Source organism: Coffea eugenioides, chromosome 8 (assembly GCF_003713205.1).
Source record: "Coffea eugenioides isolate CCC68of chromosome 8, Ceug_1.0, whole genome shotgun sequence".
Classification (NCBI taxonomy): Eukaryota; Viridiplantae; Streptophyta; class Magnoliopsida; order Gentianales; family Rubiaceae; genus Coffea; species Coffea eugenioides.
In genome coordinates this window covers 30,128,966-30,156,439 of record NC_040042.1, presented here as the reverse complement: position 1 = coordinate 30,156,439, position 27,474 = coordinate 30,128,966, and the positions used below count along the sequence as shown (strand labels likewise).

Sequence of the window (27,474 nt, the reverse complement as noted above, 5' to 3'; positions counted from 1 at the left end):
CCCTAATTCATACCCAAATCTAAACACTAACTAGACCTATACTCAAGAGCGCTATAATTATTAATTAATATGTTTCATTATACTTTTGTAGTATTCAAATATTTAATTTTAGCGTAATTGGCTTTGATCAACCGTAATTGGCCCCTCACATTATCAATACATTGAAAATCTTTATATAAATATATTAGATAAGTATATCATAGAATTCTTGTACAAATTCCCTATTGTTAAAAGTAATTACCCTAGTTTCCATTCTACTAGCATAAATGTCATTATTTGAAGTATAACCAAAATTTTTATCATGTTAAAAGTGGACGAATTTGTTTGAATGTTATTAAAAGAATGAGTATTATTTTATAGTTAAACAACTAAAACTATCTATCAAATAAAGACATCATAAACTTGCAAAAGAAATTAGAGAAAATAGTTTAAAACATTCCTCACATTTTGCCAATTCAATTCTTTCGTCAATCACTTTTGAAATGTTAACCTAACGCCTCTTATAAAGTCAAATTAGTAAAATTTGGTCCCAACCTATATTTCCAACCATTTTTAGCGTGAAAATCATCACGTGACTCACATACAATCATTTTTAATGTAAAAAAAGATCATATCTTACTTTTTAGTGGAAAAATTAATATAGATTGAGTCAGATCCTTTTTTTAGGAGAAAAATGAATATGATTTAAGTCATATCCTACTTTTTCAAGGGCAAAAATGAACATAGATTAGGTTATTTGTTTAACGACAAATAGGATCTAACTTTTTTGGCTCCTAACAAATGACTATGTGTGGGTTATGTGATGAATTCAAGATAAAAACTGATTAAAAACTTAGGTTGGGACCAAAAATTTTACTGACTTGATTTTGTAAGAGATCTAAAGTTACCATTTTAAAAATGAAAGACGGAAAAATTCATTTGATGAAATGTGATCAATGTTTTAAACGATTTTTTCAAAAAAAATATAACATGGCAAATTTCCCGAAAGTACGTTATAGAGTAAAAAAGAAATGGTCATAATGTATAACTAAAAGCGTGTAAGCATCTAGGAAAGTAGAGTTCAGCTGGCTTGTGTCATTGGCACTTCATTTTCGCTAACGACACTAATAGAAACTTCTTGTGTTGGATAATATATCACTAAGCAACATCTATTAAATGGTGTCTAGCCACCAAAAAATTGTTGGTCTTAGATGGTACACAAAGTAATACAAATACCAAAAAAAATTACAAAAATTTGTACTGCACAAATTTTATAAAGAAATTGGAGATGAAAATGATGATCTTGAGGTATATTTGACACTATCCTAGAAGTAACTTGCCATAACCCTGTAGCAAAAGCTTGAATTGTTGGTATAGTGTGTAAATGAAATGTATAATTTACAAGTGAAACTAGAAATGTATAAATAAGATTCAAAATGTACAATTGAATCTTAAGTAATGTACAATTAAGAGTTGGAATACAAATGAGACATGAAATGAAAATCAAAATGAACTAAGTGTGAGATTTTGAAAAAAAAATTTAAATTCTTTTCTCGTTTTGCATGCGTTAAATAATATTTTGACTTACTCCAGTTTAAATCTTTTAATTTTTAAGGTATTTTTATGGTTGAGTTAAATTTTAATTGTTTGATTTTATATTATGGTGCGTGTTTAATTATAGTGCATTTTGGTAGTGTGGCTCACTAGTAAATGTGTATTAAATTTAGTGGACATGAACGGATGTTATATACCAAGGAATATATGCCTAACAGTGTTAAGAGTGAGCCAGAGGAACACCACATAGATGAGTAATTAGAAACTAGGAAGAAAGATCAAGAGATAAGCATTAGTCAAAGTAGTGTCACGTGTCGCGTTTTCATTTAGTCTTGGAGCACTTAAGTTTTCATTCTTATCACTTCATTTGGAGCACAAAAACCCTTCACCCTTTCTTACTAGTTGGACGAACCTCAAGAGGAGCAAGACCAAGAGAAAAAACTCCATTTTCCTTTGATTTCCTTCACCAAATCTTGAGAGATTTCTTCCAATTACCAAAATCTACCCCGATTAACTTCGCATCTAAGGTGATAGCAAGTTAAGGGTAGAGTGTTTTGAGAAGAAAAGGGTTTGCCTTAATTGTTTTCAAGGTGTTGGAAGGTATAATCATTAGAAGCTCCTTTTGTTCTTTAAATGTTGTTGGATAACTTGATTTTGATTGATTTTCTGGAGATTCTTGCGATTTTAGGGTTGGGATGATAAATTTCAGTTTTATTGATATTTTTCAGATTTTATATAAGTTATTTCATCTTTACTTTGACATTTATATGATTAGTAGAAGCTAGTTTAGTGTTAAGGTGCAATTTCTAACTTTTAATCGCAATTAGTGATGGTTATATGCAAATTTTAGCTTAAGAAGTGTAATTTCAATTTTGCCCTATTTTTGGACTCAACTTGGGCTGTGAATTTCTCCATGTTTTAGACTGAATCAGCTTTTGGGCAAAACATGAAAGTTATAGAGATTTGAGTTACTTTCTACCTGCAAAATTTCAGATCAATTGGATCATTTTGGCTTATGATTTGGCCAAAGCACTCCTGACTGCACAAAAACTCTAATTTTCCTGACCTGTTTTTCATGTGCTTCTGACCGTTCATTTTTTACCCTGAAAATGCAAGAATTGGGTGTCAATGTCTTCATAAGAAATGTAGTTCTATGTCTTAGTTTCGAAACGCCATAAAATTTGCCTTAATCCGATAAGTGTAGTTTCAGTTGTGATCAAAACACCAAAGGATGGCAAAGCTGCCATCTTCATTGTTTCTCGTTGCCTTTCTCTTGTTTTCCGTTTCCTTGGTCCGATTTAACATGTACTTCTCCAGTGTTCTAAACCTGATTTCTAACATTCTAAACAAGTATTTAAAACATGGTTTTTAGTTGTACATATTAGCTTTGAATTTAACCATTTTTGATCATTTTCTTTTACAAATTATGCATGCACCTTGCCTATATGACTTACTATACTTTTCATGCCTTTTCCTTTAATATAGAAATATAAGTTATGCAGCTTGCACTCGTGTATGATTGGCTCTTTGTGGACAATATTTGACTGTAGATTTCGAGAGTGGCCAAGGTGCCGGCCCTGAACTGAATTTTGACAAAACGTGACTTGTTTAGGGTGAGTGTTTCTTGCATGTTTGTGTATTAAATGACTGTGTACTTGTTGTGAATATTCGATTGAGTGTTAAATGCCTTCCAATGCCTGTTAAATGCATTTTCAATGGTTGAGTGTATACTTTATCGCACTTGATCTAAGTGAAAGTAAATTTTCAAATGATTAACTGATTGAGCATTACTTGTGCATGAATGTAAGTTATGTGGGCTGTATGGTACCGCATTGGCTGAATTGGACCCTTGCTTTTCGTTGCCAGTCGACTCGAGTCAGAATTGGATTCGGTCGGGCGACTGGTGATCCTGGGATAATGTTTGGCATACTCGAGTATGACCACGAAGGTTGGTGGAGAATTGGCCAGTGAATTGGCTAGTGGCGGGAAATGAAATCAATGAATGAATGTAAAAAATACTGAAGGAGTTTTCACTTGCAAATGTTTTCTAATATTGGAGGGATAAGGAAAATGATTGGCGAATGAATAAACGAATGGCTCCACGTGAGCATGTACCCTTTTAATGAGTGTGTTCTCATTGATTTTATATTATTAATGTTTTTTCGATTGATTGTTATTAAATGACTAATGTCCTTGTTTCAATTGCTTGATTAATGTGTATGGGAACCTCACTGAGTTTTAGCTCATCTCTCTATTCCGTTTCATTTGTTTTCCTTACAGGGTTTGAGAGCAAGGACGAATGATTAGAGAAAGACTAAACTTTTGACTAGAACTTTTGTTGTGTAATAGTAATAGTATTAGTAGTTGGTTGGATCCTGAACTTTTTGTACTTAACTTTGAGGATTGTATATCTGTGTTAATGTTTGTATATATGTTAAGTTTGATTGGCACATCTTTACTTGCTCTTGAGAGTTGATTGAGTGAGTTAGTGAGTTCTGACGAGAGTTGGACAGACAGTCCTCCAAACCCTTGGGTACGCCCTAGGGGGAAGGTGGGATCGTCACACTAAAGATCCGAATGCAAATTCAATTTGATTCAAGTCCAATCTAGGCATGCGAAGAGGGATGAGTTTGATGATATAGGAGGAGGGAGTGTAAATAAAGAGTTTTAGATTTGAAACCTCTCACTTATCAACAGATTAATAAATAAATAAAGTCTCATCCAAGCATGGATCATGTCCAGACAGGTGACTGATCACAGAATCGAATCTGCACCTTGGATCCGCTCCTACGGAGAGTGGATCTGCGTGTGGATCCTTAGAGACTTGGTCTCAAAATTGCGGTTCGGCTTCTACGGATATTTGGATTCGCTCGCGGATCCTGACAACATTCAGAAACTTCTAAACTTTGTTTTAGCACCTTTTCATGTGTGAATTTAATTGTTTTAATCCAAAAAGATGTTTGAACATCTAAGAAAGAGTATGAATGTGTGTGCTTCTTATGAAAACATTATTGTTTCTTTTTATCCAAACAACATATCTCTTAACAAATCAACTAATTATTAACCATTCATCATTTTCGTGAGAAAATTAGAATATTTGATATCTCATTTTCTCTAAATTTTATTATATCTTAAATGTAATTTGCCATAACTCTGTAGTAAATATTTTGTATAGAGAGAGCAAATGTCACTTTAAGAACAGTGTCAAACACACCTCAAGATTATCATTTTCATCATCACTTTCTTTGTGAAATTTATGTAATACAAATTTTTGCATTTTTGTGTGCTTGTTGTACTTTGTGTACCACCTAACACCAACAAGAAACACACAAACTTCATTTCTGTATGATATCGTGTTGGGCACTATAAAACACACAAAGTTCATTTCTGTATGATATCGTGTTGGGCACTACAAACATGTAACCCTCGATCAAGCGCACAAAACGACTGAATGCTCAATACGATCGATCATTACCGTAGACTGCCTAATCATCTTATAACTATTTTCACTATGTATGGCGAGCATTGCCATAGACCACCTAATAATCTTAATATTTTTGCTGTATCAAGGCTTTCTTCAACAAGTAATTTTATCTCGTTTTAGGCATAGAACTCTAAACAAATCAAATCAATTTCAATTTCATTACTTTACAAGCTGCGTTCAAAGTTTTAAACTCATTGAATTCGAGTTTGAATTGATAAAAAGAGAGATTCTTTAAGTTGATTAATCATATGATTGTAAGATCTCTGATTCAATTTTTAATCTCTTTTCCTTCTCCCTTTCTCCTTATAAGGTTGGAATCTCCTATAGAATTAAAAAAAGGGATAATTTCACAAACCTCCCTTAATAATTACGGAGAGCTCTCCTTAGGTTTTAAAAATGACATATATCTCCCCTACTTTTAATGTTTAGTAACAATGTAGGTCCAATAAGATAGATTTTCTCGCAAAAATTCTAAATTGCCCTTTTGTACAAAACTAAGAAAGAAAAATATAGTATACTCAATCATTTTCTTCCACACTTTGCATAAATCAATAAGCTTAATCCCTAATAATCATTCAAATATAAGTTCTAAAACCAAATAGCCATTTAAAAATTTTCAAATTGCACATACTGTATCAATGCTTGCCACGCCAAAAAAAGAAAAAAGAAAAAAATACACATACAAACCCCATTGACAACCAGTTGTACTCCAAAATTAAATGTGAATGCTTAAATATCTTTTCAATACAAGCTAGTCTGAATTAGAACTACCATTATAACCCTCCTATAGTCTTAAAAATATTAATATCTCAAACTAGAGAATAAATTCTACCTCCATAATAAAATCATAATAAAAATTTCTAATCCAATGAAAGAAATTCTTATGTAATTATTGACATTTTATAAAGATTTTCTTGAAAACAAACAAAATATGACAAATTCTACATCTTTAGTTCTTCTAATTTCATCAATTTCATTATTTATTTTTGCATTACTACGAGTCTCTTTATTTTGTTCTAATTTGACACATAATCTGCTCTTTCTGTTGATTTTGTAATTTCAATTTGCTAATATCCATAAAATTGAAAATAATAAAAAAGGTTATATTAATTAGAAAAGAGAGGAGAGAAAATAGATAAGAGACAAAAAATGGACTTTTTTTTGGGTTTTTGCCTTAAATTTAAAATTGTTTACCAAGTAGAGGGCATTATAGGTATTTTACTATGCCAAAGGAGCTAAGCGTAATTTTTTAAACCTGAGGGGAGTCGAGTGCAATTATCAGAAACCTCAAGAGAGGTTTCTGAAATTATCCCTTGAAAAAAGGGTACTTTTTAACGCACCAGTGCACAAAGCAAAGTTGAAAAGACCTTTCGTGACTTTCATAAAGGGTGAAGACACAAGAAAAAATAAGTTGAATGGGTTTGTTTAGTAGAGTTTTATTTGAAAAAATTTTAGCATTACATTATAAGCACATTTCAATTATTTTTTTAACTACATTTTCATATCACATTTTCAATTCGCATCCTTACTGTCTCTAACCTTATCTTCAACAATTCCAACTTCAAAACTCCCAGTCAACACAAGGATTTGGCACTATTGGGTGTAGTCATGCAAATCAAGTACTAATAGCCATTTGATGAATTTTTGACATTTAAGCTAAGGCATACCATCCTTTTTTAACTTTTCCAAACGTGGTGTATATTCATAGATTTGGATTCCAAATAGAAAAACAAAACAAAGCCTTAACACTGCCATTTCTCATTTCTAAGGGTCTTGTTCGAAACTTGCATCAATAAAAACCCAAGGAGCAGCAAACTCCAAGAATACCTTAATGTTAGAAAAAAGTTTGGCTGTAATTTGTACCCTTGAAATATCACCTATCAAAGTGGACCCTAAACTGACAATTTTAGCATTTAAGTACATTTTATTGTAAATTTCTATCACATTGCTCGACTTGATTGAAACCATTAAATTTTTATAACCTTTTAATAAAAAGACATAATGACAGAATTTTAGATGACAGATATTAAATAACAGTTACGGGTACCAAAATCTTTGCATTAAAGATAGTAAAAAGGAAATGGATTGTTTTCTGATCGATTCGAATATATCATAAACAACCAAAGTGCTGAAATCAGCAATAAAAAAAAAGGAAAAGAAAGAAAGAAAAACACGAAGCCCAAGGCTCTTATCTTGGAGATGTCAACGGGAACAAAGTTAACAGCTCCGGCGGCTCCGGTTTTCTTGGGGAGGGATGCAAATAAAAGCCCTTCTCCGCAATAGCTCTTTCCTCCTCAGAGGGTGGTGACTCGGTCCCAACTCGGGTGGAGACCACTGAGTTACGCCCGAGTGGCGTCATGGGGCTATGCACTGGCGTCGGCGGGCAGCCAGGAGAGTCGGGCTGACTCACTGATTCACCAGCTGCTTTAAGGCCGAGTTTGATCTCCATTTTACGCATGGCAGTTTGTTGCCTTCTTTCTCGAAGCTTGAGCGGTGACCTACGAACACCGGGTGGGTCAATATGGCCGTGGCGTTTTGGTGAAGTTGAGGGGCTTTGGATTTCCGGTGGTTTGTTGGTGGAGTTACCGGTTGCTCCGGTTAACTTCTGGACTAGTTCTCTAAAGGTGGTTTTGTCTACCTGAAAATATGTTCCTAGTTCCGGCGGTGACTGTCCCATTTTCTTGTTGAAGGGTTTTTTTCATTCAAACTTTATTTTATCTTGAAACTAATTTTTCTTTGGCCATATGGTTTTAAAGAAGATGTATATACTATATGGTCCTTAATCATATATATAGATGGAAGAGAAAGGGGAGAAAAGGTGGAAGATTGTCAAAATAATTTATGAGTTATTAGACTATAATTTTGGTTAGGAGTGTGGAAATGATATACTCATTTAAGAATGCTGTTTTGGTTTAAGCCATAGAGTCAAAGTTGAAATAAATTATGAAATTTTGCACATTTAGCAGTTTTCTATTCTTTTTCTTTCCAACAAAGTTGTTTTGAGAGGGATATCATCGTTGCAAGTCAACCTCTTGGATTTCAGATATTAATCTTCCAACCAGTTTTGTCATGTTATGCATACAATTGTATTAATTACATGACTAAACAGAAAGTGTAACAGTAATATTTTTCAAGAAATTCTTTAAGAACTAGATATCAATAAAAAAAAGACATGGAGTACTAGTTTAGGAATGATATCATACTGAATTTTTGCAGGCCAACTCTCTGGACAGAAATATGGAGAAATTCAATTAATCTTATGTACAGCACTATGGCTTGCTGTTTATTCTGTTCATAGTCATTTAGGGTCTGATTTCGAAATTTATAGCATTGAAAGAAAAAATTCTACTTGTAAGAAAAACTAGGTGTACATCTTTTGCTAATCAATACAAAATCTACCGTTGCAGAAAAAAAAAGAAAAAATTCTACTTGTAAGAAAAAATAGGAAGCAAAAGAAAAAGGAAATTTTGGTAGGTCTACCTTATGAATGTAAAGTTTAGAATGGATTCATTTATAATACTCTTATTTGTTTCTTTTGTTTTTTAGACCAACTCTTATTTGTTTATCGTTTGTTAGTTTTGCATGTAAAATTCTCCTTTGTTTCTCTCTCCCTTTTGTTCAATTTGGGACATAAAGTTTTTGTTTTCTCATTTTTTTATATTGAATTCCTAGGAGATATACAGATCTGATTACATCAAATGAGTGCTTTGACACTTCTAATTCTGATTAGATCAAATGAATATTTTGACATTTCTTTTGAATTTTTTTTAATTATAGATGATATTCGAATTCCCGATCTATATTTTAAAGAGAAATTTAATCTTTTTTTTTGGATCATTGAGGCAAAGCTCAGTGGTTTTCTATCCCGGATTCCTGGTCACCTAAAACATGCAAACAAGATGAATATGATTGCCTTTTTCCACAATGTCACACTTTCTGCCTAAATTTCTGCATTTGTCCTCTAGCAGCCGCAACTCAATTGTGTTTCTTGGTATAGTTGGACGATAGATAAGGACAGGGGCCAGGGCCAAATGGAAGTTGCCAAATGAAACGTCAATACAGGATCTATATTTCCTCCTTTTTTTTTTGTTTTTTTGATTGCTTAAACAGCAACATGGTACCGTACAGTTAAACTGCTTTTCGTTTGACCTGCAAACTGATTGTTATCTACTTGTATTCCTCAACTGACTCTAGATATGACGTTGGGCCTAGGGGTGTTCACGAATCGAACCGCTCGCGAATCGATGGCAAGCAGCTCGAATACAAGCTTGACTCGAGCTCGTCAATATCGAGTTCGAAGTTCGAGTCGAGTTCGAGCTAATTAAGTCGATCTCGAGCTCAAAAACATTAAACTCGTTGGCTCGCGAGCTCAATTATATATATTTTTTATTTTTTTATTTAATAGTAAAATTACATATATATCTCTTATATTTTATTATTTGTTAAAAAATTATTATTTTATTCATTTTTAAAAATAAATATTTATTTTTTATTTTTTAAAAATAAAATAATAATAATTATTTTTTAAAAATAAAATAATAATAATTATTTTTTTATTTTTTAAACTCGAGCTCGAGTTCAAGCTCGACTCAAGACTCGAATTTGAGTCGAGCTCGAGCTTGATATTTTGAGTTCGTCGAGTTCGAGCTCGAGTTCGAGCTTTACAAAATTAACTCGAGTTTGGCTCGATTAGGCCAAAACTCGGCTCGAGTTCGACTCGTTTGCAAACCTAGTTGGGCCAATGGACAATAGTTGTTAGTAATGACATTAGTTTAATTTTGTACCGCAAGTGACCTAAATAATATGACTCAACTATTTTACTAAAATCAAAATGGTCTCTCAATTTTGTTTTTAGCCAATTTATTCCTTCAAATACTTTGTTGTAGCCAATAGAAAACTTATTTGGTTGAGCCACCCAAAATGTAAGATTTCTCCATTGATGACTAGTCAAAGGCGGGGCAAAATAGAAAAGTCACACATAGCTGTCTTAAAATTAAAAAATAAAATTGGATTTAATCAGGCAAATTACAAAGAAATTGAATCAAATTTACACTAAAAAATATTTTTCAACAAATAGTCCTTGTATTTTAAAAATATTGTTAAAAAGGCTCCAAATTTCACTCTCTGATTCATTTTCTTTGCAATTTGCTCCAGTAAATCAGGCTTCCCTAATTTTAAGAAGGGTTGTGGATGGCTTTTTTATTTTGCACTCCGCTGTAACCAGTCATCAGTGGAGAAGCCTTGTTTGGACAGCTTTGAAAAATTGTTACTTTTTCCGTGATCACATTTCCCAATTACCTTTTTAACTCACATAGATCAAATCGCTACAGTAATTTTTCTACAAAAAATCTAGAAAAATGCAATCCAAACACAACTAAGTACTATTTGGGTGGCTCAACCAAATAAGAATCCAATTAGCCATAACAAAATAGTAAAAGTGGCAGATGGGGATAGGAAGAGTGTGGGAAAGGGTGGGAGGCTAAAAAAAAAAATAAAATTAAAGGACTATCTTGATTAAGAATAAAGTTGAGGGACGATTTTGGCTTTATCCAAGTAGTTAAGGGACTATTTAGGTCATCTGCTCATTGTTAGATCTACACGAATTTGTATCAATTAGCTTTACAGTATATAAGGCGTCAACCATGCTCTTACAGCAAACATTTTTTCACTTTAGAAGCTCGCACCATAGTCTCTATCTAGCACATGTTGTTTTATTAGTGAATTTTTTATTAGTTAGCCTCTATTATTGGATCTTTTTTTGTTTGTTGTACAATGCATTTATAACATATTTATGTCTAATAAATGGGCACTTGTTAAGATGCAGGTTTTATATTAAATTTGAAAAAAATAAAGTTAATAAGAAAAAGTGCATAAATGTAAGGAAGGGTAAAAAGTATCAATGTGTACAGGGACGGACCCAGAAATTTATTTTTGGGGGGGCTGAAGTGTATTAAAAAAATTTTTTTGTGACGAAATAAATATATTTAATAAGTAAAATTTAGAATCAATAATTATAAAAATAATAAAAACATATAATTATACATACCCAAAAATTTGTTATTGATTAACACTTGAAGTATTGGTAGTTGTTGCACTCGAATAACGAAGAGGAGGCAATTGCATTCTGCGAGTCTTCATCCGTTGAAAACGCTGCAATATTTGCTCATTTTCAATTGTTGCAAAAATATCCTTCTCGATGTATACAACCAGACAGTCATTCATCCACTCGTCTCCCATTTTGTTGCGCAAATCAGTCTTGACAATATTCATTGCAGAAAATACTCTTTCAACAGAAGCAGTCGCAACTGGTAGAACTAATGCCAACTGGATCAGACGATAAACCAATGGAAAAACTGTATTTTTACCAGTTTTAACCATTTGTTGAGCAAGACTTCCCAAATCTCCAACTTCTGAAAATTGAGGATCGCGTTGCACATTATAAATATAATTTCGAAGTTGAGACTCAAGATATAAATAATCGTTACTTGAGAAGTCTTCAGGATATAAATCAGCAAGACGGAGTAGTTTCTGCACATTGAATTGAGAGAAAGAACTTTTTGGATCAAGACATGCTATGCAACTAAGCAATTCCGTGCTAACTTCCGAGAAACGATTATTCATCTCTTGTATAATTAAATCAACAACCTGACATCACAACAATAATAAAATTAATAACTAAGAAAATCTGCTAACAAGTAACAAATGTAATAAAATAATAATTTCAAAAATAATACCTCACAAAAAATTTCCACGCGATAATGATGAAAATTAGTGATGGTTTGACCTCTGCGACTGCGCCTGGCATTGCCACGGATTGCTATACTGTCTTCCATATCAATCACGGGAATCATATTCAACTGACAAAAATTGTTGACTTCATCTAAAATTATTTGCCATCCCTCTTCCCTAAAGTCTTGCAATTGAGATTTCATAGTATCAATCAAACTCATGGCTTGGACAATATTTTGATCCCTTTGTTGCAAAACAAGTGACAAGTCATTTGTGATTCCCAATAAATACTTCATCAGGTGCAATGCAAAAACAAATTCATAATCATTCATTCTATCAATCAAACCCCTGGCCATACCTCTATTGTCAGAAGTGGTGGCATCATCTTGTATATTTCCCAATATTCCAATCACCGAAGCCCACATAGAGGATAGACGAAGTAATGTTAGATAGTGTGATCCCCAACGAGTATCCCCTGGTCTTGCTAAACTAGTTTCTTGATTTTTGCCTTTTCCACTAATAATATCTCCACTGTCTAAAAGTGTAACAATCTTATCATGTTCTATTTGTCTTAATTGATCTCTCCTTTTACATGATGCTCCAGTTAAATTGACAATCATAGAGACATAGACAAAGAATTCACTGGGTCGGACCTGTAAGCCTCAACCAGAATCTTGACGGAGTCAATGCGATTGGTGCCCGGAAACAGGGGCTGCACGTAGTCCAGATGGTGCAGTGACACCAGTGGCGCCAATGGGTGCGCGGCAAGCAATCCATACGGGTTTCCACGTATGTCCAACTGATTTGATAATTCCACCAAACCAAACAAATATCTCACCACCACAGCCACGGGTTTTCCGGCGCCTTGGGGGGGGGCTTAAGCCCCCACCAGCCCCCCCTTAAATCCGTGGCTGGTTATAGTTGCAGTAAAGAAACAAAGATGGTACATTTAGCTCGGGCAAGGCTGAAGGCACGCAGATAGTTTGTGAAGAAGGATGCAAAAAGGTGGCACAATAATTATTAAGGTTAATTTTGTTTTACACCCTGCAATTATATTTTGATTTACACTTTGGTTCTTAAATTATAAATTGGGACGCTTTAGTCCATAAATTATACCCCAATTCTTACATTGACCACTAAACTCTAATTTGTGACATTTTAGTCCTGAAACTATATCTCGATTGTCATTTTGATTCTTAAAATTCTTTCCTTCCTCTAATTTTAGAACTTTTTTGGTTATTATTTAATGTTATTTTCTGCTTGTTACAAGTATTTTATTAGTTTTAGGGATTTCATTAATGGTTGTACTTAAATGAGACGGTATTTATAGTTTAAGCACTAAAGTATCCCCATTTATACTTAAAGGAGCAAAAGTAGAAATTGAGGTATAATTGAAGGGTGCACAATAGAAGTGACCCCAATCATTAAGAGATTTAAAATAACGAAAACTCTTCCTTTGACTTAATAAATTGAAACGAATGGGTTCTTACCAAACAAAATAATAGTAGCACGCTTTATTGAGCCAAAGCAACGTTTATCACACGAAGGCACTTGCCTCTCTCTTTCACACTAGTCGTACATGAGCGAGCACCCTCTTCAGGTGATTAAAAATTTAAAAGTTAACAACAATCTTTTTCTCATGACCATAATCGAAGTGGAAGACTATTAGAACTTGTTTCACGTGGGACTAAGAATTTTTAAGGCCATGCCATCAGAGACCAAATACATTAATCTCCTTTACACCTCAAATTATGCGTTTTAGAGGTCACCAAACACGTTAAGGAGTGGTCGTATGGAATTTCCCAGGGAGGGCCTATTATGGATTGGGTACACAGTTGCCACATTTCACAAGCACGTTGGGGCCATATATGGAATATAGATTAGGCCGATATGCATGTGAGATGATGCGCCAGGGTACCCCAATCCATATCAAGGAAAAAAACAATTCCCCAAGGTTTTATAAACAACAAAAGAAGTCCAATCGACAATATTACAGGAATAATTCACACTAAGTGAACTGCATTAAATAAGCATGTTAATTAGATGTAGTAGAAATAGGGTACGGTCAAACTAGCTAGATCAAGAACTTATGCACCTACATAGTATGCTTGATCATCCACGTCAAGCCATAAATATAATAGCTAAGATCAATCCGAGTCATTCAATTTAATTCATTTGTTTTTATTGTCAAAGTCCGAAATTTGGAAAGCTCACCTTGATTTGGGCCACGAATTGTACTCCACAATTCCACTGCCAAGCTTATGTAGCTACTAGATAGCCAAACTCTCTTTAGATGAGTTGGTCATCACGCGAAACACAAGGTGCAATTCCACTATAAAGCATATATATCTACTATAAAGCCAACTCGTTTTAGATGAGTTGGTCACCAAATAAAGCATAAGGTGTAGGCCTGACTACAAGTCAAGAGTTCAAATCTTTGCACTTGCAAAAAATTCTAAGGGTGTGTAGTAGTGCAATCCCTTTGGTTTAGATGTGAGATCCTCTCCCTTTAGCCCAGTTGGCTTTTCTTCAATATAGGTTTGACTAGAAGTATGAATTGCCACACACACACACACACACATATATATATATATATATGGCAGGATAAGGTTAGCCCCTTAAACCAGAAAAATAATGAACATAAACAATAAGAGTAAGGAAGTGGATCTCAGTTGGATTGTCACTAACAGATCAGGTGCTATAACCAGTAATGAGATCTATGAATATAAATAGAACATCTAAACAAGTAAGTGAATATGAATACTAGCTGGTTTAGCCGACCATTCAACAAAATGTTATTGAATAAAAGTTTGAAAGAAAAACTTACAAGTTTGAAACTTGCCTGATCCTTGATCGAAACTTATTTCTAAGTTTGAAACCTAACTAATTTGTATTCTAGAGAGAAGGAGGAGAGTTTTTCAAGTTTAGAGAGAGAGAGAATTTGAAGAAGAGTTGTCTAAGAGTTGTGTTGGGATTAAGAGGTATTTATAGCAATTTTTTCGTATTACTACAGTACCGCTATAGTGATTTTTATTGTTTGTTACAATGTATAGTACCGTTACAGCACACACTACAATGTATAGTGCGATTTTGCTGCCGTATTTGTTCAGTAACTTACCGGACCATTATAATGACTTCCGGTGCTATAGTGAGATTTTTCTTGTTGATTTTGTTGCTCTTAATTCATTTGAGACAGTTTGAATGTCTTTCGCAACCATTTGTTTTTAGCAAATAGTTGCTAATAACTCTTCTAATGTTTTTTTAATCCATTCCTTGTAATGTTGTGCGTTGACTCCCCATTTCTTGAGCAAGTATTCGTTGAGAATCATTCTTTGAATATTCCTCTTTTTCATGAAACATATTGTTCTTTCAGGGTTTGGGCAGAGCAGCTTGAATCTCTTATTCTGACATGGTTGTATTTGCGTATGAGGTAGATTGAGATTCTTTCACCAGTATCATGGTTAAAAAATACACTATCAAAGTTTCTGATCCTAGATTCTTTGCAGTCATTTCCGTAAGAATGGTACTCTACCTAGAGTCATGAAAAGGCATTATCTCTGAGTTTCATGTAAAAGGGTTGAGTAGTAGGGTGCATAGCAGGATCTCCAGGAATCAAGAATGGATTTTCATCATCTTCTAGAGTTTGGACTTCAGTTGTTTGGGTCTAATCTAGTGTTGAATTTTCGTCAGTTGCTTGGAACCAATTTGAGGTTGATTCATTAGGAATCTGATCCCAGGTTGATTCATCAGAAACCTGGTCCTAATATGATGTTCGGCCTTTATCAGGAGTCTGATTGGTCTGATTGTTTGATAAAGGATTTTCCTAGTATGATATTGTAGGTTAAATGTTTGACTAAAGAAAAGGTATCTGTGAAGTGCTTCATTAAGATTCATGTTGATAGCCTTCGTTAAGGAGCAATCCTAGAGGAAAAGACATGACTGGTTTGCTGATTAAAAAGGGACCCCCAAAAAAAAAAAAAAAAGAGGAGGACTAACCGGGGAACTCCTTGCCGAACAGAGTGGTTATTTGCCTTCTCGGATGGTAGTTAGTTGATGAAAATGCCTTCTGAGGCTTGAACAGAATTGGCCTTAGCACTGAAATTTTAGTCTTCTCAAGGCTGACAAAATTCGGTGGTATTCCGGATGCTTCTTTTTTTTCAGGTTTTGATTTCTGCTGTATCATATACGGCTGTATTTTTGTGTTGTGCTACTATAAAGTATGGAATTAACACTAGTGATGGATGGAGAATGGGAACGTGCGTTCATATCCCAGCAAACCCATGATTCTGCGATAAAAAGAAAGCAAACCAAACCGTATACTTTTGTACTGCGATTCCCTTGTTTAGATGCCTATGAAACGTACTGAGCAGCTTACTAGCGATCCCATTACGTTACACTTTACAGCAACTCGGCTGGAAATGTTTCTTGCCTGTAAAATTTTTACCTCGCCTGAGATCGACCAGACTTCGTTGATGTGATGACATACAAGGTGGTGTCTACCGTTGTGATTAAATATATTGTATATATGCCCAGTTAATGGTTAGTTAATGATCATGGTGAGAATGAAAATTAGTGAAATACTAAACAGAGTAAAATTATTTGAGCAATACAGTTTTGTTATAAATATTGAATAGTCATCTGAAAGAGGTTCTAGTTCTACAGGCATTCTAAATATGAAAATCAAATAAGTTTCGATACAAGAGGTTCTAGTTGATTTTTGTGAGAGAAATATGTGCAAGATCGTACTTTTCATAGGTTTATACAGTACAGGCAGCCACAATCTTCGTTTCGATACAAACCATTGTTTGATTTCCTTTTGAGCAGTAGGCATTACAGTCATTGCAGCACGGGGAACAAAATGATCTACCAAGCAGAAACAGCATAGGATTTATTTACGAGATGACAACAAACAAAAGAACCACAATTACCATTGGTGATAACCACAAGTCACATTCTTTCGTTTTTCTTCTTTTTGTTTCATTATTTTTGGTTGTCGAAAAGGATTACTGCACTGGAGATGGAAGAGTACGGTTCTCTCATTGCTGGGCAGCTGCCTTATAACCTATGCTTGTTAAGAAGTTATTCATGCATGGGTACAGAACAGAGGCTTTCACAATGCATCAAAATGCAAAATCTAACATTTTGGCATTTAGGAGGACCAGAAACAAGTAAAGTTGGGAAGAAGAGTGGAAAATGTTATATCGAAAGAAATTTGAAAAAAGTATATATATATGAAATAGTTTAAGAGGATTAATTTCACATACACTTTTAGTTGTAGGAAGGCATTAATACATCAGTTTTCATGCACAAATCAATTTATATCACAAATTTTAGACAGACCTACTTTTCTCCTATCAAATGCTGCTAGTGTCCACTGGCTTCAATAAAATATCATTACTAATAATGGATTAAATAATTCACCAATCAATCCCATAGACTAAATATACTTTTCAAAATGGTTCTAGCTTCCCAAGCACTGATCTCTAATTTCAATATTAGAGTGGCTCGAAACTAAGTTCTATCAGTGGCAATGTATCTACATCATTAAATATGCAGCAAAAGCCATAGACAAATAAGAGAATGTAATGGCATATATTGCTTGGAGAAAACCCAAAAGCGTCAAAAGTTTTACTATAATATACCCATCCTAAAGCACAGAAATATCTGCCACCCATCAAAATCCAAACTCTTTATTAATAATTAACAAGATCTGAATGACTATAAATCCTATTTACGCAGGAATTCAGAATTTACAAAAGTTCAAAAGGACAATGTTTGTTTCATGTGGATGGATTAAATGCACGCAATACTTCAATCCGAAGATCCTAAACTACATGACATCATATAATCGTGTATTTTTCCACACAATGGCATCTAGACATTTCATTCTCACAAAACCACTTTCTGGGGCCCTGTGATGTTAATCTTCTTCCCATCTCCAGTTCTGTGCCTTCTAAAGACAGTCATTATACTTGAAGAACTTTGTTAGTGGCTCATAGTGCTTTCGTTGTCCTCATATGCATCCCTCTTTGTCTTGTTTCACTATAGGAAATAAGATATCAAAACTTAACAAACAACATAGCAGGTTATCATAAACTTCTGTAACCACCTTTGCCAATGTGATTAACTGAATTCAAGTCTCCCTCATACAAAGCTGCTAAAATTTGTTCTTAATGGTGTCAGTCCTTACATAGTGGTTTGGTGCTTTGTAGTTTTGTATTTTACCCATGCTGAGTGAAGTGGTCATAGATCTAGCTCTCCGCTTCAAGCAATGAATTACCTTTCCATGAGCAATAGCTATTTCAACCTCTGGAAACGATTCTTCAAGAAGCTCCATGACTCCTTCAAGCCCTATAAAATAGTTCACAAGTCCATGAATAATAAATGTCGGTGTAACTGAACACCATCTAAGAAACTCGTACAAACTGCTCAGAAATTTCAAAGTTAAAACCACATGAGACATAAATCTCCTGATGACTGTCTAAAATCATATATAAAGGTCATAACAAGAAAGCCAATGTAGTCAATTCACCTTTGATTCTGGGCAACACATAAAAAACCTGTCCATCTCGGTCCAGCTCATACTTTGTAGCTGATATCATCTTTTCCTTAGAATATGATGAAAGACGGGTTCTTATTAGGAACTCTTTCAGGAGGTGGTGTAGATATTAAACTGCAAAAGGTTGAAACAAAATATACATAAAAAAATAAGGACATCACATTCAAGAAAACTTGCACAAACAAAATGGTATTAGCTGAGATCACCAGCCCATATTCTAGTCTAATTACAACCACTCCATATTCAAAATGGTATTAGCTGATATCACCAGCCCATATGTTTCTTTGTAATTACACCACTCCATTTTCACTCAGGCTGTAAAGGGACAAAAGATAGGGGTACTTCTATCCTTTCATATGGTTAAAAAGTCAAGTGGAGCGCCATTGACAAACAACAGAGTGCAAAAACCAGCTCCTCCTATTCACACAAACACAAGACTCACCCAACCCCCTGAGGACAAAACAGCAAACAGTGGCCCAGGCAGTGGTTAGAGATAATTAGTTTAATAGAACATTGACTGGAACTACCTATCAAGTAAAAGATCATAAAAATGACGTAGCAGAATATCAACTCACATCAATTTGAATTTACTCAAGAATTTAGCACCTGAAACTTTTCATTTTAATGAGCAAAAATTACCTGGCATCACAAAACCCAGTCAAAGCTAAATAGAGGGTTCGTGGAATAGGCGTTGCTGAAAGCGTGAGTACGTCAACTGAGGTTTTAAAAGAAGCAATCTTCTTCTTTTGTTTCACACCAAATCTCTGTAAAGCATCATCTCACATATAAATCTAAATCATTTGTTTCTCTTGATATCAGAATACTAAATGCAGAAGACTAAGTGAAGAAGTCAAACCGTCTCTCCTTCAAAGGGGAGCAAAACAACCCTTTATAATAAGCATTGCAGTGCACCTAAACCCCAATATTTAAGTATGATATACTATTTGCAGTGACTCTGTAGCATGAAACGAGCAGTGAATGAAGAACTATTCATACATAAGACAAAATAAAGCAGAACAAGTAATGTCTTAGAAGGGAAAAAAAAAAGCAATAAAAGCAAGGCAAGTAAACAAAAAAATTATGACAAAATGCGGAGGGAAACGACTAAGGCAATGAAAAGGAAATCAACGCAATAAATAAATAACGCAAAGTAAAGCTAAACAATAGCATATATGTAGCAAAATATCCACAAGGCAATTTAAGATATGGAAATGGTAACAACCAAAGATTGGAAGAGAAAAGGGGGAAACGTGCAAGGAAATGTAAAATAGGTCCATAAAAGAGCAGAAGAGCTCACCTGATACTGCTGGATGGTGAACGATAAGAAGGAATAGTAACAACATAACAGGCACCACCATACCAATTAGCTATATGCTTGAAAAAGTAACGGGGACAACCAACAGGTCTCATCATCGCAAGCACCTAATCCTCGGGAAAGAACAGAAAGAAACAGTGGACGAAATGTACGGCTTCTGAACACAAAGTCAGTTCACCCACCTTCTCCAACAAGAAGGCGACTCTATCTGGCTAAGCAAGCGAGACGCAATAAAGACTACATTACCAATACAACCTCCAGAAAACAGCAGAACAAAAAAATACAATAAAAGGGCAAGCGTAAAAAAGAGCACAGCGAAGTGCTAAAATGGTAATATCAACGGGGCTAGGAGCCCAACGACCACATTACCAAATCACTGCTTCACCGCTTCAGGAGCAGCCACAGGGGGGAAATAGTCTGGGTAAAAATTGTTTGACAAATACACAACCACATGAAAGTCAAATGGCAAGGAATAAGGAGGAAGAGGCAGTGAAAAAAAGTCATGATTCACCACTGAGAATTGAACCGCTCTCATCAGAAGAAGCTGTAAGGTATAATAGAATAGGGCTCCGGTGGGAAGGTGAAGAAAGAAGAAGCGTAATTTCTGCCAAAGCCACATTACCAACACACCTTGATAATAAAAAAAAAAGGGGAACTCCTATAGATACAATAACAGGTTGGAACGTAAATAGGTGAACACCAAAGGGGTACAACCGTAATATTGGCCAATCTCTGATCCCAACAACCCATTACCAAACAACAACTCTACCGTTTTTTGACCACAAAAGAAAAAGAAGGAAAAAAAATAAAAGACAACCGGACTCTACTGTTTTTAGACCACAAAAGAAGAAAAAAAAAAAAGACAACCGGACACCCAGCACCAGCCAACCAATCGTCTCTTGCCACGTGGCGGACAACCACGCCGACGTGGAACCCCGGCTTTCACCCTTATATGATGACATATGACCTTTGAGGCAATCTACAACTCATAAAGAAAGAAGAAAGAATATATAATCCAATGCCTTCTATTCTCTACTTGCAAATTGCTTACCTTGTGCGAGATCATTAGAGAGAGGATCCTGTGTTAGGAACTTGGCGAATTATGAGCGAAATCATTAGAGCATATACATGTGTGCCAACTATATGATTTAGAACACTATTGAGGAAGCAATTCTAACAAGTGAAATGAACTTTGACAATCAAAAGTTCCAGTATCATACAACGTTCACTTGACATCTTCTCGGGAGCACTACATACAAGTTCATGAATCCCGGTGAACCAAGTCATGCTTGTGTGTGCCCCTCTTGAAGAACCATCAATCCTACATATCGATCTCATACCAGCAAAGATACAAAAGTAATCAAAAAATGGAACTAATCCTTCCCACAATTCCCATCCCCTTTTCCATTTCCTCCAAACGATGTAAACAAATCATTACCACTACAACCTACCTTCTAAACTGACCAAAAAGAAAAAATGCAGATATGCTGAATACATTCAAATAACTGGCAAAAAAATAACTCATAAGTGTAACTTAGTTCTCCACATTTCCCCAATGATCTTCCTTGGTGCTGGATCATCAGGTCCCCTGTCTCGTTGTCCAGAAGTGAAGTACAACCATCCATTCCAAAAGCCAACAAGAGTAGTTTTCACTCGATAAGGAAGCTTTCCCACGACTGACCATTTCTTTAGCAGTCCAAAACCAGGATTGAAAACAAAAACAAATAAAGAAAAATATTTCAGAAAGTCAAATGCAGATCAAGAAAGAAGTTTCATGAGAAGATACCAGCAAAATCGGTTGCAAATAACCAGCAGCAGAAATAGAAGAGACCCAAGAATACTCAAGGACTGACTGACACAGTACAAAAGCAAACACCTGCTGTAACGGATTTGCATCTGGAGAGTCTAGGCTTACCACCACATTATGCTGAATACATGTACACATTTATGCTTGTATGAGCGCACAGACATTTTTTTTTTTTTGGGAAGGGGGGGGGGGGTGTTGAGAATCCACCTCCAATGTTACATCTGCTGAGTTTGGTAAAAGATTGCAGGAAAAACATCAGCAGAATAGCAACGATTAATGTCTTTGTCTAGGCTATATACTGTTTTTCCTAAGTTTTTGAATTCGGGTAACAAGCTTAACTAAGGGCTTTTTGGCTGAACTTCACCCATGGAGAAGATGCGTCTTTCTAGCATAAAAAACATTAGACCATTAATTATCAAGTTTTTTAGACATTAAGCTTACCAGTGTATCTAACTGAAACCGGAATACTTCTCCAACAAGTGTAATCTTCTTTGTTTCAGGGTGCTTCTCTGTTGTGCCTCCAACAATAATGATTGAATTATTCACAATTTTCCAAGCAAACTCTATGTGTGAATCAGGCTTTGGCATAGGCGGTAAGACCTTCCACTTCATATCATCATCCAGCATGTAAACATCACCATAGACAACCTGTAAGAGTCTCAAGCTGCATACTTTAGAATAGATCTTAGATGTTTCCAAAACATTCATTTTGCTTTAGACAAAATTCTCAGTCTACTACTAAAGAAGAAGTGAATAAATCAGCTCATAACTAACAATGTCATGAGATATTAAAAATTAAGTCCCATTAGAGAAAATGACACTTGCTACAATCATAATTGGAAAAAGAATAAAGCACTATGCTGCTCTTTTTTTTTTTTGTCATTTCACGAGTAAAAGTGCTTAATGTAGGTGAAAGAAGTATATTACCTCATTCCTGCGAGAGCACTTAAAAATAGGAGACCCAGGCTTTGCCATAAAATCACCCTCTTGACCGCCTATGACATACAATCGATCATCAACCACGACACAAGCCCTGCATGAATGTGGTTTTTACACCAGAAACAACAAGATCATTCACTCGTGCTGGAAATTTCATTGAAATTACAACTGCAAATTGATAAACTAGTGTTTCTGAATCGTCCTTAGTGTTTTCTCTAATTTCTTTTAAGAAAATCTCCATCAATTATAGAATAAAGCCCTATTGCATGATAAATATCAGAGATAAGTTCTTCACCTTCCATTGTTTTAGCATATCTTGACGGAAACAGTAGTCATCCACAAATACAGTTTCGAAACCAAATTTAAGCTAAGAAAACTTTGTTGTCTAATTACATCAGAAATTCAAGCAACATAGAATGGTCACATTACAATGAGAATAGACTCCTTAATAAATTCAAATCTTTACAAATCAAACACTTGCATGTTTAAATCTGATCTTTCTAAATTATTTGAAATTTAATTCCCAGCAACGGAAAACACGATTGTATAGATAAGAGAAGAAACCAAATGCAAACTTAAATTTTTATGTAGTGAAATCTAACCTCTTTGGAAAATAAACCAATGAAAAAAAAGGAACTCTTACAGACAGAACCCGAACAAACTTTCTTCTCCGCCATTACTCTCATCCCCACAAACAGATTAACTGTTTTATTTACTGTGACATACAATTAATTCCAGGTAAGTAGTGGAAACAAACCTGTGAGGTCCACCACGGGGTATGGGAACCTCAGTCCGCCACTCCTCCTCTAAAGCTTTGCCATCTTTTACCGCAATACTCCAATGCTCTAATCCAGGTGTATGACGATTCTCTTTGCTGCCACCCATCACATGTAGTCTTTCCCTCCAGAGTTGAGTTGCAGGTGCATACCTGAAATTATCCGAGTAAATCTTTAACAAAGACATGTACAGAAGCGACAACCACACCACAGTTACATTCTGGGATACACCTAGTGGAAAGTGAATTCAGTACATGCTGAAAATCACATCACATCTTTCATTTTAACAACCATAAGAGAGGGCCATTCAACCCCCAACTTGCACTCAAAAGTAAAGGTGCAGCTTCAAACATGCTCTTCATTAAGTAAGACGGAGGGCAACATTATGTGCTAGACAAGAAATATTTGGTCCCCAAGAAAACCAAGACCAAATACCAGAAATTACACACACAACGAAGAAGAACAACTTGAGAATTCATAACTCAAAATAGAAGCAGGACAAGAGGCATTTGGACGACAAATTCATGCGAACTAAATCAATTGAAAGCTCGATAAAATCGAAGATTAATAAAACTAACCAGGTGGAATGGAACATTCATACCTAGGGAGAGGTAGAGGAGGCATGTTGCTCCACTGCTTCGTCTGTGTGTCAAGCACAAATGTTCGTGCAGTAGGCCCTCTACACTGAGGGCCATATTGCCCAGTAACTACATAAATATACCTCCCATCTGTTACCATACCCAAATGTGAATGGGCCATCTCTTTAGGCATATCAAACCTTCCTCCCCATGTATTGTCGGTAAAGTTGTAAATGTCCACATGAGAATGCACCTACAGCAGAGAGAGATGAAGGGATGATATAGTGAATCAAGTTGAGGTAGGAAATATTCGGTGTAAATCGAGAGAGAGTACAAAAGGAGAGGTGGGAATGGGTTTTACATAATCAATGGTTCTGTATCCGGCAAAGACATAAAGGAGATGGCCGATCTGAATGGCAGCACCATCAAGACGAGGGACGGGGGCAGGGGCCATCTTCTCCCATTCCAAGAGGGGAGCTGGCAAATCAGAAAAGGTAGCTGATAGTAACCTCTGATTGGTCTTTACATGTTTGTCAGCAGCGTCCTTGTCCTGCATAAATGAGAGTGTACACAAGGGGGAAATAAAACACTCGGAAAATGATAAGAAAGAAAGGCAGAAGCAGTAGCAGTAGAAAGCAACCTGGGGTTTGGTACATAAATACTGAAAAACCAGAATTAGTGTTGCTGCTAAATATCCGTGTTAGGGTTTATGAGTTTATTATTATTATTATTATTATTTTGGTTGTTTGCTCTAAAGATATGAAATTTGCAGAGGAGGGCATAAAAAAAAAGAAAGGTGAGAGAAAGAGGAGGAGGGGGGGGACCTTGAAGGGAGCGGCAGCGGAATGGGTGTGATTGGGGAAGGGAGAATGGGAGATGACGATGAAGGGCGCAGAGGAGGAGGAGGCAGGAGAAGGAGAAGAAGCGGCCCAAAGTAGATCTGCGATTAGAGCAAAACCCAGTAGGCCTATTATGCAGGGCAACAGCAATTTCTTGGCGGCGGTGGTTTTATGCTGCTTGGCGATAGCTGCCGTTGGCCTCCCCATATGTCAAATCGCAATATCAACAATGTCGCGATCTCATCATCATCTTCTCTGTCATTGTTGTTGTATGAAATATAATAGTAGTCATTTTCGTTTATGATCTATGACCCATCATCATCATCATCCACTCGTCTTCTTCTCTCATCAATTCATTCATAGATGGCTGTGAAATCTAATATCCCCATTTGAGCCAAGGAAAATGTTGTCAGTCAAAAACATGCTTCATGTTGCAGAATGCACAACAAAATTATTGAAATAAGAGCAACACGCTAATTATGGTGTGTGCAATCAATAACAATAACTGGCAAGTTGACTGAGAAACAAACCATACACCAATCATTACGTGGAAACAGAAGCTGCTTTCCCTCATTATCCAAAGAAGAAAATGGATGGCTATGCAAATCTCAGTAGCACGAACCAAATAAGAGGGTAGTGATAATTGAGAACAAAATCTCAAAATGCACGATGAATGTGATGAAGCAAATACTTTCTTTCTTGCAATTTGAGTCCCAAAATATTGTGTACTTCCTATTCACAGTAATGCACATCATGTAGGACAAGCCCTTGCAATCGGTCCCTTTTCACGCTTAAACCTAAGTTTTAAAGTTCAAATTCCGGATTTAATTTCAGGGAAGTTTCTTCAATGAAAGTGTACAACCCACACTATAACCAATAGATCATTTACATGGGGATAGCCACAACTATGATTCTCACAAACTGATCTCAATACAAATTTACATTCATTTGATCCAACACACTCCTACACAAACCCCAAACAAGCACACTATGAGTTTGAAAGAAATAATATAGAGATGGTCAAAAGAGTACGTTAAAGGAAGGTGGATAGAGACAGATAATCAACAGATACCATAACAAATACTAAACATATGAAAGATTTGGAAGCAACAAGCATCAAAGAATGTTCTAATATATGCATACTATCTTTGACAAATGTAAGTAGAGAAAGTCGACAAAACAAAGCCTGAAAAAGACACCAACTCAACGGAGTTGATAGATTAGTGATAATCGGGGGTAGATCACATGGAACAACTGTTGCATCTTTTGCAAAACCAAAAGTTTTCCATAAAGAAGCATAAATCAACATACACAAATAGATATTGCAAACGTGAAGCGAGCAACAGCTAGGGCAAAGAACCGCAATAAAACACAGGATTGGCATTTCGTTTTCTTCAAAATCAATAAAGACAAGTCAGCAACAAGGCCAAATGGAGATGTAAGACAGCTGGGACTTAGATCAAACCAAATAAAACACTTTTTTTTTTCTATTTTTTCTTAATATATGGGTAGCAGCCCTTTTACCAGACCAAGAAGTAACAACTCCACTAGGGTTTCCTTTTGTATATTTTCCCGTTCCACCGTTAAAGCTTCAACCGAGTCATTCTGAGCTCTGGACAGTCCAGGAATGCAAATCAGCGAGAAATAATTCAAGGAGAAACTGCCTAAATTTGATAACCCTACCATAACAGACAGCTATGTAAATTGGCATACATTTATCCAGTTCATAGTGGCAGACCTCAAACAAAAGTACAAACTTTGACACCAAATCGAGAAAACAAGGCAGACCCACTTCACCATTTGGAGCAAAAAGGAGAGAAACAGCCAAAGATCGGGGGCATAACCAATGGAGAATGAGAAAGCAAAGACAATGGTAAAATAATAATAATAATAATAATAATAACAAAAGGAATGAGAGAGAGAGAAAGAGAGAGAGAGAATCAAATTAGGTGAAGGGAGGGAGGTTTACCTGAAATAGTAGCAACTAGAGGAAGGAGAAGGGTGAAACGTGAGGGAAATACAGAGCTGGAGACATGAGATGGGAGTAGAATGGGATGGTTGATGGAATATGAATAATAGCAGTAGCACAACTAACACAGATGAGAAGGGGTGAGATGAGATGAGGAAGAGCAAAGAGGAAAATGGGGGTTTGGGGGATGATGTCTCACTCTAATTGACGTAATTTGGGGGTTCAGTTAGCGATGGTTGGGATTTTGCTGCTGCTGCTGCTGTTGCTGCGGCTGATGTCGGCGCTGTTGTCGTTGCTGGTGCGATCCCATCAACATCTTACTTCATTTCTTTCTTTCTTTGTTTACTTTTGTTCTCTCACTAATTTTTTCGAATGCACCCCTAACCGCAACAAGGGGTTTGTTGTCCTGTCCGGCTATAACGTCCTCCAACATCCCATTTTTTGAAAAATATATACATCATCCTACTACTAAAATATGGACACTAAAAGTTAAAAGAATCAGAAATTTTTTTTTAAAAAAAACCGAGAGATAATAAATACTCTGGTTGTCTACCTATATAGTAAAAGCGCGAATGGGGTTGTCAAGTGTGGTGGTTTTGTGCTGACGTGGTTCGTTTTTATTGGCTGAAATTTGGTCGTCAATCACGTGAGACTCGCGTGCCATTGGTTCTCAATTGAGTTTCAATTGCTGACGTGGCATCTTCTGATTGGCAGAGTGATGGTCGTCCCCCAATCAATTGAGATGAGGACAAAATTGAGATTTCGCCTCCTCATTGGATTGATAGGGTTGCTGAGAATTCATTTACGCCGGCTCACTGTATCTCTTCTTCTCCGAGCCATTTTCTCTCTTGCCTCTCTGGCTCCTTTCTCTCCTCCATTCCTTCCATGGATTTCCTAAGAAAAGAAACAGAATAACGGCACACAGCTTCTATTCTCTCTTTGTTCT

At 35.7% G+C, this 27,474-nt stretch overlaps 3 protein-coding genes across 6 annotated transcripts; all 3 read right to left on the bottom strand.

Annotated features, from left to right (window-relative positions):
* Positions 1–7,196: 7,196 nt before the first annotated feature.
* LOC113781731 (VQ motif-containing protein 19-like) lies at positions 7,197–7,734 on the bottom strand. Its single transcript, XM_027327714.1, has one exon. The coding sequence runs from the start codon at positions 7,692–7,694 to the stop codon at positions 7,206–7,208; it is 489 nt and encodes a 162-aa protein (XP_027183515.1). The 5' UTR covers positions 7,695–7,734; the 3' UTR covers positions 7,197–7,205.
* Positions 7,735–11,056: 3,322 nt separating this feature from the next.
* Positions 11,057–19,715, bottom strand: LOC113780506. Its single transcript, XM_027326305.1, has 4 exons — positions 19,603–19,715; positions 18,027–18,171; positions 11,752–12,399; positions 11,057–11,662 (listed from the first exon to the last, which is right to left on the bottom strand). Exons 1-4 carry the CDS (start codon positions 19,713–19,715, stop codon positions 11,075–11,077), a joined length of 1,494 nt encoding a protein of 497 aa, XP_027182106.1. The 3' UTR covers positions 11,057–11,074.
* On the bottom strand, positions 17,408–26,884 carry LOC113779909 (kelch repeat-containing protein At3g27220-like). Of its 4 annotated transcripts, none has more exons than XM_027325692.1 (11): positions 26,529–26,884; positions 24,545–24,935; positions 24,082–24,270; positions 23,744–23,973; positions 23,124–23,294; positions 22,355–22,460; positions 21,869–22,075; positions 18,945–21,306; positions 18,279–18,419; positions 17,937–18,097; positions 17,408–17,788 (listed from the first exon to the last, which is right to left on the bottom strand). In XM_027325692.1, exons 2-8 carry the CDS (start codon positions 24,764–24,766, stop codon positions 21,142–21,144), a joined length of 1,290 nt encoding a protein of 429 aa, XP_027181493.1. In that variant the 5' UTR covers positions 24,767–24,935; positions 26,529–26,884; the 3' UTR covers positions 17,408–17,788; positions 17,937–18,097; positions 18,279–18,419; positions 18,945–21,141. The 4 variants fall into 4 exon arrangements, with proteins under 4 accessions (XP_027181493.1, XP_027181495.1, XP_027181494.1 ...); XM_027325694.1 differs by having other exon boundaries at positions 18,027–18,097; XM_027325693.1 differs by having other exon boundaries at positions 17,408–18,097; positions 18,945–19,069; positions 19,162–21,306.
* Between the last annotated feature and the right edge of the window lie 590 nt (positions 26,885–27,474).